The sequence below is a fragment of the Panthera tigris genome, chromosome A2 (genome assembly GCF_018350195.1).
Source record: "Panthera tigris isolate Pti1 chromosome A2, P.tigris_Pti1_mat1.1, whole genome shotgun sequence".
Classification (NCBI taxonomy): Eukaryota; Metazoa; Chordata; class Mammalia; order Carnivora; family Felidae; genus Panthera; species Panthera tigris.
The window spans coordinates 129,990,558-130,001,682 of NC_056661.1; the positions used below are offsets into that span (position 1 = coordinate 129,990,558).

The 11,125-nt window shown below is 42.9% G+C and overlaps 1 protein-coding gene across 2 annotated transcripts; it reads left to right on the forward strand.

The window, feature by feature from the left end:
* Positions 1-4,421: 4,421 nt before the first annotated feature.
* LSMEM1 (leucine rich single-pass membrane protein 1) lies at positions 4,422-10,888 on the forward strand. 2 transcript variants are annotated; one of them, XM_007089148.3, is made up of 3 exons: positions 4,422-4,545; positions 6,281-6,409; positions 10,366-10,888. In XM_007089148.3, the coding sequence occupies exons 1-3, from the start codon at positions 4,422-4,424 to the stop codon at positions 10,494-10,496; spliced, it is 384 nt and encodes a 127-aa protein (XP_007089210.1). In that variant the 3' UTR covers positions 10,497-10,888. The 2 variants fall into 2 exon arrangements, 1 of the variants encoding a protein (XP_007089210.1); XR_006214523.1 differs by lacking the exons at positions 4,422-4,545; positions 6,281-6,409 and adding an exon at positions 10,034-10,139 and having other exon boundaries at positions 10,366-10,415.
* The last annotated feature ends 237 nt before the right edge of the window (positions 10,889-11,125 follow it).

The following is an 11,125-nucleotide window of genomic DNA, read 5'->3' on the forward strand; positions in this document are numbered from 1 at the left end:
GTAAGTAATTTGCATGCTATTACTCTACCGACACCAAATTATGATTCTTGCGGCTGGGATGTTTTTTGTTGCATGTGCTCTGTGCTTTAAACTTTTGATAGAAATGATTTAGACTTGATTTAAAAAATTAATTCCTGAATGTGAAGAGGCACTGACTCTGAAATGGAATTAAAGAACAAATTACCATGACTCACTCAATAAAGCTTCCTATTAGCTTTGAATTAAACCCTATTATAACAATTTGGATTTTGTGGCAAGCAATACCGGTGTGTCATTTCTGTGCTTTGATATCGAGCACCCAGGGGAAAAAATAAAGAGCAAAGCAATTTTTCATAGACAACTCTTTTGTCGGAATATTTATTTGTAGCTGGTCAAAGAATTCTTAAATGATAAAAAGAACTGTGAGCGTGATCTAAGCTGGAGGAGAATGAAATTACTTACATGTTTCAGTGCAAGGGATTAGAAAAGGCTCCGTTAAAAGGATACTGCTTTGGTCAATCTCAGAATAGTGAGCAAATTTGCACACCAGAGTTAGGGAGGAGGGTTGAGCTACTGTGATGCAGAATTTAGTAACACTTTGGCTTCTCCAGCCCTGCTGCTTGTTCCCAGGTGCCCTTATATGGAGATGCCAGAGATAGCAACAACTGGTGTCAACAACAGTGGGTCCTGGCTTCAGGGCATGTGATCCTGGATCCATTTACTCACGGAGCCATTTATAGGCTCTTGGTGGCCATGAACCATGGACACCCAATCCCATTTTCTTTGCTAGTTATTTTTCATTTGCATGTTGTAGTTCATTTAAAAGTACATGAAAATGGCATCTATTTATATTATGACTTTACCCTGAGGAAGAAATTTACTTTCAGGGCACGTCATAGCTTACTCTAAGTTGTTGCCTCAGTGATTTTGGATTTGTTGGTGCACTGAATCACCTTTTTCAGTGAGTAGCAAGGCTGATCATTTGGAGATTTAATTAGCTGCACTGCTCCTAGGTTAGTTTTTGTGGCTATGATTTTCTAGTTGTTCCTCCACTTTGTAACCGTTGATTAAGCTCCGGTATGAGATTTGAGCAATAGCAATTCCATTCCTAAAAGGGAAGCTAAGGCTTAAGGACATTGAGTCAGAGATCCAAAAATGAACCACGTGCCAGTCACCACACCTAAAATAGAAGCCATGGCTGGAATGATGATTCTATGATGTGACATACAAAGCTTTATTGCTCATCAAATATTAGTACTCGGGATAATAAAGTATAAGAGATGATAAAATACAAAGCATTTCTTTGTAGAGTAGAATTTCTTTGAAGAGTAGAATCTGTGACCATGCATCAGTCATTGCTTATGATTTTATCTGTGAAAGGATAAGACTTGATTGATCTCTAAGACTCCTTTATTTTATATGCTGATGCTGCTTTTTAAAGAACGATCACTTCATGTCATTCCCTTAGGACTATTCCATGAAGTATATTTGGAATTCAGTAATATCAATATCAATGCTTCAGTAATATCTAATCTAAAATACTCTGAGAATTACATATTTTTGTTAATTAAAATTTCAGGATACCTGGAACACCTTGTTTAGTTATTAGCTTTGACTGATAAAAAGTTTAATTAGTCCATGTTTTTCTTAGGGTTTCAGGAGCATATTTTTTTACAAGTACTAGTGGGTTTTAGGTATGACTGGGGAATTCCTGGTTTTTAATGTTTCAGGATGCAGTTTACCCTGTTTATTTAAAATTTTTTTTTTAACGTTTATTTATTTTTGAGACAGAGAGAGACAGAGCATGAACGGGGGAGGGTCAGAGAGAGGGAGACACAGAATCTGAAACAGGCTCCAGGCTCCGAGCCGTCAGCACAGAGCCCGACGCGGGGCTCGAGCTCACGGACCGTGAGATCATGACCTGAGCCGGCAGCTTAACCGACTGAGCCACCCAGGCGCCCCCAGTTTACCCTGTTTAGTAAATGGCTGATCCTTTTTCAGATCTGTAGGTGTTCGCAACTTTTTTTTTTCTGAATTTGTTTTCTCCTAACTCTATCTTTCTTCATTTTGCAACTGCTATTAAAGGAAAGATTTTTAATGTTAACTGGAAGTAAACAGTGTGTTGCTTCATATAAATGAAGGCACAAAGTTTATTGACTTTACCAGAGTCCAGATAGATATCACATGAGGATTTTTATCCTCAGTTTCTTTCTGTCATTGCATTTATTATTAACTGCCTCAAATTCTTTTGTAAATGGTGAGCTTCAGATCGTAAATAAAATATTTTAGCTGTTCCAACTTAACGTAAGTCATGGCTTATACATTTGACACTGAGTATTTGAAGAATAGGATTGGTGCCCACCCTGAGGAGTTCTCAGTCAACCAGGAAAGTCAAAGATGTAAGCAGTAAATGTTGTAAAATAGAATGTGTGTTCTGATGGAAGAAGGTACTGCATCCAGCAAAAGCACAAAGGAAAGGCAGGTTGATTCTTCGAGAGATGAGGTTTGAGCCAAGTCTTGAAAGAGGGTTAGGGAGGCACCTGCGTGGCTCAGTTGGTTAAGTGTCTGACCTCAGCTCAGGTCATGATCTCGAGGTCCATGAGTTCGAGCCCTGCGTCAGGCTCTGTGCTGACAGCTTGAAGCCTGGAGCCTGCTTTGGATTCTGTGTCTCCCTCTCTCTCTGCCTCTCCCCCACTCAGGCTCTGTCTCTCAAAAATGAATAAGCATTAAAAAATAAAAGGAGAAGAGGGTGAGGGAGGGATGTGGAGAGGAAAGGGAAGACACAGTGAACTCTGAAGCAAGAGGTCTGCTTCCGGCTAGCTCTGCCTCTAAGTAAATGTGTGGTGTTGGGCATTCACCAGCTGAGCATCCATTTCCTCCTCTGTGGGAAGGAGGGGGCCAGACTAGAGCGTGTCTACAGTCCCTTTCACATCAAAAAGTCCCTATGTCACCATTGGACTCATTTTATGAAGAGAGACCACCATGAAAGAGACAGTTTTGATGGTAATTTGAATTTGTCTTCCCAGAGCCCTTTATTTCATGTAATTAAAAGGGCACACGTTCTCTGTTGTGCTAGAAGAGACCTAATAAAACAGACTTTATAAATAAACCCATTCGGGCTTTTCAGGTTTGCTGGAAGTGCTGTCATCAGAAAATATTACCTTAAATGTCAACCTCAGTTTTAAAATTCTTTACTATGGAAGTGGCCTCAATCTAAGGAAGTTCGGAGGAAAGAGCCCTCAGACGTCCCGGAGTTTAGCCTCCGATCCGCTGCGCGGTTCCTCTTTATAGCACCCTAGCCTGCGAAGATTTTTGTCTTGAGGACTCCCTGCCAGCATCTAATGGCTAAAGAATACATGTAAGGTGGAGACTCATATATACCATATTGAGCGAGAATGTAAAAATCTCAGTTGTGTTTTAAAGCCTCATGCAATTAGGATGGTTTGCGGTAATATTCTCTTGCCCTCTCACAATCTGTCTTTGGGCCTCAGGCCGACTAGCTTAGTTTTGCCTTTCCGTATGTTTATACATAGTTTTCTTGTCCAAAGGATTTGAGGCATCTCACCAGAATATAAACAATGTGATAAAAGAAAACTATTTTATTTTTTCAATTTTTATTCATTTTTTGAAAGAGAGAGAGACAGAGACAGAGAACAAGTGGGGGAGGGGCAGAGAGAGAGGGAGACACAGAATCTGAAGCAGGCTCCAGGCTCTGAGCTGTCAACACAGAGCTCGACACGGGGCTGGAACCCATGAACTGTGAGATCATGACCTGAGCTGAAGTCGGATGTTTAACTGACTGAGCCACCCAGGTGCCCCTAATTTTGTAATTTATTTTAAAATAGTTTTCTTGCGGCACCTCAGTGAGCTTGGGCAGCTCAATCAGTTAAGCAACCTACTTCAGCCGGAGTCACGATTTCATGGTTTTACTCCTCATAAGTTTGAGCCCCAAATCGGGCTCCACCCTGTCCGCACAGAGCTTTCTTAGGATTCTCTCTCTCCATTCTCTGCCCCTCTCCAACTCATGCTCATGTGCTCTCTCTCTCTCCCTCAAAATGAATAAATAAAAACTTAAAAAAATTAATGAAGTAAAATAAATTACAAAATTAAAAAGCAGGCTCAGGGAAAATAGCGAGAATTAAGAAATCTGAGGAGAAGGAAAGAGGATATTCAGATAAGCAGGGTATAAAGGGCTCACATTGGGTGTCACAATTGAGTCTGAGCTTCCTGGCAAGCCAAGCAAAAAGAATAGGTACAACGTTGTCCCCAAAGGGAAATATTTTCTTCTGGACAAGTGCAGCTTTTCTAGACCTTCAGCTGGAAATAATGCATGTGGGTGGTTCTTTCCGTGCCTGTCCAGCTTCCTGTGGCCTCTGATTCTTGTGCAGTGGGGCTCCCAGAGCCGGCCTTCTGTTTAGTGTCAGTGTTTTCTTCCAGGAACTATGAATCATTCCCAGGACACCAGCTCTCGAGGCATGCCTGAAGATCGAAAGCTTTATATTGTGGATTCCATAAATGACTTAAACAGACTGACCCTCTGTCCTGCTGGCTCACAGCATCTGCTCCGTATGTGTGCCTCCCAGGCTTTCTGGCTCTTCCTGGCTTCTAGGCCCCCTAAAAATAGTAAAGGCTAATCTGGACCTGTGGGTGTGGTGGGTGGCAGGGTGGGCATTAGGAACAGCTCAGTGCTGGAAATGCTTTTTATTATTAGTCAACTTTTGTGTTAGTTCTCTTAATATTTGACAGGCTTATGGGCTTTCTTGGGTCCTAAGCAAGATTTGGAATGTGTCTTCAAGAGTTCTGAGAAGTTTCTGTGGAGTGTTTCTCCCTGGAAAGGGCAGGGAAACTGCAGTGCTGGTCTTCCAAGAGGTTTGCTCATCCCCCTTGGCTGCTGTCGTGCCTTCCAGAGACCACGGCCAGGTCACGGTGGTGCCCACTTTCCAGGAGAAGTCTTACTTTGTAGTGCATTGCTGAGAAAATGCTCCAAACATTCATCCAGATTTCAAGAAGTCATTAAATTTTGGGGGGGCATGAAGTCAACTTCATTTTCTACTTAAAAATCACAAATGGTCCCAATTAAAGGGTTAAAAAAAGGAGGAGAAAGACAAAACAAAAATCCTCTAAATACTAAATGTGTACTTTGTTCCCTAAATATTGTGAACGAGCTCTCTCAGATCATTCTGAGCCCCATTTTTCCAGTTTAAACTCTGACTTTCAAACACAGGCCTTAATTTTCTACTAGTCGTTTGTTCCATTCCCATTCTAAACTCAGGTAATTCCAAATTTATATCTATTATTCCCCTTCTAAATCCTAATTGAGGTCTTGCTTTTTTCTTCATTTTAATGGGTTCAGACTTTCATCTGCTTCTACTGCAGTCAAGTCTCCGCAGGAATAGGTGTTTGGGTACCAGCTTATGCCATTGCTTTGATTAGGAAGCAAAAGTTGTTGCGGGGTGACGCATGATGTATTTACACGGCCCAGGACCTAAGCCACCCACCTAGCTATTATCAAGTAGCACAGTGTGTGGGACCGATGCAAAGTAGGAGAGAATACAGAAAGGAAGTTAATGGTCTCCATGACCCCAAGTTCCTACAGTGCTTATTTAATTTAATTTGGGTGTTCCTAGGCAAACAGGCCTTACAAAATGATGGCCAAATGCAGACACTTCCTGCTTTAGCTGCTTTATAAGCATACTTGCAGTCTCAGTGTAACTGCACAACATTTAAAAGAACCTTGTTTGCCAAGCAGGTTCATCCCAAAGACAGCTCTGAGAAACCCAGATACATCCGGGCCATTTTTCTATTTAAATGGATGTCAGCTTAACTTACTCCTATGGTGAAAGGCATTTCTGGGAGATACCCTAGAGCATTCAGCCTTCCACTCAGCATAGGTGTCCCAGCCAGCTGTATTTTACTCCCCTGTCACTTCAGAGAAGAGGGCAATACAGTCTCCATCACTCTGAAAGCTTAACACACATATCCTCTCCTACCCATCCAAAGAAAACCCACGTCCTGCCTCTTCAGTATTAACACCATCTTCAAAGAACTTTCCAAGGAGAGTGCTAAACCCTGCTTATTTTTTTGACTACCAAGGATGAAGAAGGTAAAAAATTCACAAAGAGCACCAAAGACATAAGTCCAAAGACATTCCTATGACATAAGTCACTTTCCAGGGTGATCACAGGGAAAAACGGGTGTATCCCTTACTCGGGTCTTTAACAGTGGGGGACTGTTCAGTTCTGCTGGCAAGGTGGATCCTGAGGAGTTTTTGTCATAGGTATTTTTGTTTGTTTCATGTTAGCTCTCCAGGAGAAAATCCCAGACGTTGGCACTAACTCAGGAAACGGAAGTCACAGTCTATTTTTTATGGGGCTGATAATTGTGCTGATTGTCAGTCTGGCACTGGTTTCCTTCGTGATCTTTCTAATAGGTAAGTACCACTGACACGTTCTCGTTTCTTAAATGCTCTTACTTTGTTGCTGGTTGTTTAACTTTGCTCCTGTGAGGAGTCCATGCTTTTTGGCAATCGCTGCTACACTGGAAAGACAGACGGCAAGTGCCTGACCCTGTGATTCTGGGGACGTAAGCCCACAGTGCCACAAGTTCATGAACAAGGACATTAAATACTTCTATAAATTTCTTTTCTTTTTTTTTTTTAAAGTTTATTTATTTATTTTTAGAGAGTGAGCGTGAGAGAGCGAGCAAACACAAGCACATTAGTGGGGGAGGGGCAGAGAGCGAGGGAGAGATAGGATCCCAGGCTGACAAAGCAGAGCCTGACATGAGATCACCACCTAGGCCAAAATCAAGGGTCAGATGCTGAACTGACTGAGCCACCCAGGCGTCTCTATAACTTTCCTTTCTTACTTGGGAGTCCCTGGCTGTCAAATGTTGATTCTAGTTTTTCTTAATCCAGTACATAATTGCTCCATTAATTCAGGTCTCTACCATAGAGTCACATTCAGGTTTCAAACTCCTTCCCAGGTTTTCTCACTTCCCAGAAATCTATTGGAAGCACTGAGGGCTTGTGCAAGGTCCCAGAGGCTGTGTTGGGGAGGTGATGAGGCCGCTTCTTTCCTGCTTGGCACTCCCCCGGGCTGTATGACGACCTGCCCTCCCTGCTCTCAGCCTGGGCCTGACCTCTGCCATTGAGTGGTGGCTGGGCTGTCCCACATGGCGAGACCCCCCAGTCCTCAGGGCCACTCTCCTTTCTGCCTTGGCAGGGGCAGGGTGCTGTCCTTTCCTTCTGTGGGTTGCCCTCTCCCCTCAAACCCATCAGTTCTCTCTCTCAGCTAACCTCTGTGGGCCATTATCTGGATTTATTTCAGCTTCCTGCTGCCCTGAACCACGCCTTTTCCCCTGGGTCCTGAGGACCATCATTTATTTCTTCTGCCCTTTCCTGCTTTGCAGGCCCTGTAGCCTTCAAAAATCTTCAGTGAGAAGTGGAGCCCATGTCTTTGGAAGGCCTTTAATTTAAATTCATTCAGGATTAAAGGAGGTAGTGGTGGTGATGATGGGGGGAGACAGGTGGGCAGGGGGTGTGGCTCTTTTACAGCCTCAGACCCCTTCTCTTCCCCAAACTCCCTTCTCCTTCTGGCTTTTTATCTAGCCTGGGGTCAGGGCACGTGGGGAGGTGGGATATTTAACTGCTTCTCTCTGGCCCAGTCCATGCCCTCGCTAACTTAAAAGCTTCAATGGGAACTATCCTTACAATAATGGTGCCCTTGTCTCTGACTGTCCATTGAATGTGGGTTGTTCCTGAATCTTCAGGGCCAGAAAAAGCCCATGCATTACTCTGAATTCTGAAATGTTATACCAACAAAAATTAATGCTCCAAATATCATTCTGCCACACCCATATGGGGTAATGACTGAGTTAAACTAGCAGGAAATTTTAGATATCCCTATCGGCAGGAGAGCCACCCAAAGGAACTTCTCTCTTCTGTGGAGCGACGGGTAATGAGGTTAAAGGTAATGATGATAAGAAGTGCTATATATCGAGCACTCATTTTCCCAGGTACTGTGCTAAGTAACACTTGATGTCTGTTTGCTCACAACCTCGTAACAACTCTAGGTCGTATGATCTACTATTATTCTGGTTTTACCGGTGCTGACACTGAGGCTTCGGTTAATCACTGTGCCTGAGGTCCACAACTAATAAGTGCCGAATCAGGGCCCAAAGACACTCCTGCCTGACTTCAAAGAGCATGCACTTTATTACTGTCATTATACCCCTCTTGTATAAATGTGATTTATGTTATATTTGCTGCTGGTGTTTTATGTTGAGAGCAAAGTCATACGAAGAAAGAAAAAGAAGATATGAACAAAGAAGAATGTCTTTTTTTTAATTTTTATTTTTTAACGTATTTATTTTTGAAACAGGGAGAGACAGAGCATGAACAGGGGAGGGTCAGAGAGAGGGCGACACAGAATCCGAAACAGGCTCCAGGCTCTGAGCTGTCAGCACAGAGCCCGACGCGGGGCTCGAAGTCACGGACCGTGAGATCATGACCTGAGCCGAAGTCGGCCGCTCAACCGACTGAGCCACCCAGGCGCCCCAAGAAGAATGTCTTTCTTTGGGCTATTGCTCTGTGCCAGATACATAAATTCATTATCTTACATCTTTACCTCTTAAGATAGTATTTAGTATTTCTATTTTACTGACGCGAGACTAAGACCTAGAAATGTACCTCTCCATGTGTACCCTGCTAATCAGAGGCAGAACCAAGATTCAAACCCTGACCTGTCTGGCTCCAAAGCTTCCCTGCCCTCCATTGCCTATGTTGAAGAAATAAAACAAGGACTTCCTGTGGTTTTCAGACAAACCTTAACTCAGCCTCAGAGTGGAGTTGGCACAGGCCTCTGGAAATGAACTTGGCCTGTGCTCATCTTTAACAAAGAAACCATTTTGCTCTCAGTGGGATTTAGTGCAAATTTGTAGTCTTTTCACTGACGTGAAAGAACCTGTATTCTTTATAACTGGTATTTTTATGTAAGAGGGAAAAGACTTATTTTATACTTGATTACATTCTTATTAAACCATTGGACCTTATGTTTTTGTCATAATCTCTGTCCTAAAAAGGAATAATGGGCTACAAGAGTAGATTACTATACATGCCTCTGGTAACAAATTCTAGTGGCCAAGCAGTCTATTCCAGAGAATACTAGGTTCCTGGGATGTTGTTGTTGCCTGAGGGAAGAAGGATTCTATGGTCAAAGGAGTTTGATAATTGCTGAGTTAGATAATGCTCAAATTGTTTTTTTTTTTTTTTACTTCTTGTGAGTTTCCAAGAGGCAGATCAGTGCAAAATTTTTCTCTAACATTTTTGCACATGGAACTCTTTTTCTTTTTTGGAATTTAATTTGGAATCAGTGTGTCGTGGAACACACTCAAGCCAGCCCGGCTGCTGCTTCCTTCTCTGTTTGACTTATGTTCCACTAGGAGGTTCCCAAGAGGGGAAAGGATATTATGTGTTATGAATTTACTTCAGTTTCACATTTTTCCCCAGAAGCAAGTGATTTTTCTGCCTGGCTCTGTAGTTAATCTCAATTAAGATCCTTCCTTCATGTCTTAGACCATAATTCATCCAGCATAGTTTTGCAGACATGGGGAAGAAGCAGCTTCTGGGCAACCATTTGTCCCAAGCCTGGAAGGGGAAGCTCTTCTATCTAGTTTACTTTCCCACATTAGTTTATCCACTAAGCCTCGTGGCATGCTACCAGCAACATTAGTTGGGGAAAAAAAACTTGCTTAAAATGGAAATAATAAGAAGCTCAAATATTAAGTATGGATTTTTTTGCTGCATTTCCTGGAAATTTTAACCTCTGATGAGTATGGAGTAACCTCCATAGCTTATTTTATTGCCAAGAGTTCTGTTTATTTTGAAAATACAGTCTCTGTTCTTAGGATGGTCCGAGGGGAATTACTACATGTTCATTTATGGACTGGTAATTCAGAACCAGCAGAGCTATGTCAAAATAGGCTGAAACCCAGAAAACCTCATTTCCCAACGAGGAGCCAAAAACCTCTGGAGAAGAGCGCTCTAAGAAGACGATGTAACAATCACTTCTCTGATATGCTCCCAATGAGACTAGCTGGTGGTTTCCTTTGGTGGCTCACAGTGAAGTTTCTCAGCCAAAATCTGTGTGGAGCTGCCAAAGGTAGTCGAGGCTGGGCCCAATAAATTGTAAAAGTAATGCACTTTGGTAGACAGCTTTAGTCTTCGGCGATTTCTCTCCCGGGCTTGTGGGCTGCGTGGGTTATTGGAGCAGGGGACTTGCCAAGGGGGCCTTTCAGCACTTGGCTAAGCACCAACACAAGGCACTAGCGGGTCCCGACGGAACACACTGGCTATCAATGTAACACAGTCTGTTTTCTGTTTTGAAGTTCAAACTGGAAACAAGATGGATGATGTGTCGAGAAGACTAACAGCTGAGGGAAAGGACATAGACGATCTTAAGAAAATCAACAGCATGATTGTAAAGCGACTCAATCAACTGGACGCGGAACAAAACTAAAGAAATGAGCATCTAAAAGCAGCCGCCAGCACCTGAGCTTCGCGCTTTATTGGGTGTGCACGGGCTTATGAACTGAGCATGTGCATTTCTGCAGGCAACAGACCATCTGGTTAGTGATCCCAACCCTGGGGCCAAGTTAATGCTGTAGGGTTGGGAGCGACTCCAAGGCAAAGGGGTTTGGGGATAGCAACCAGAAAAAGGGCTCGTTGTATGCTGTGTCCTTCTGCTTTATTGGGGTTAAGGGTGGCCGTTATGGAGGAGAACCAATAGCAAGCCAGAGAATTTGGCTCTGTACATACAACTTCTCTTACAAAAGGAGCTTTCATCACCAGAACAAGTTCCCTGTGCCAGTGAGGTTCATGGTGCCTCGTGCATCTTTATGAATTCCTGTGACAGCCTCATGGTTTCATTGAAGTATGTGTTTTCAAGGGAACCAGGTGTTAACTCTTTTCAATAAAAGAAAATTTGCTCAGGTGATTAAACTTTGACTCTTATTTCCCCAGGGACAGGGGGGTGGGTGGATTTCAGAGCTAGTTGCCTTCTGGTATTAGCAGTAGTTATATGTGTAATGGTAGGGTGGGGGTCAAAAGAGAGAGACTAATGTATTCAACTAATGTTTATTGAGCTCT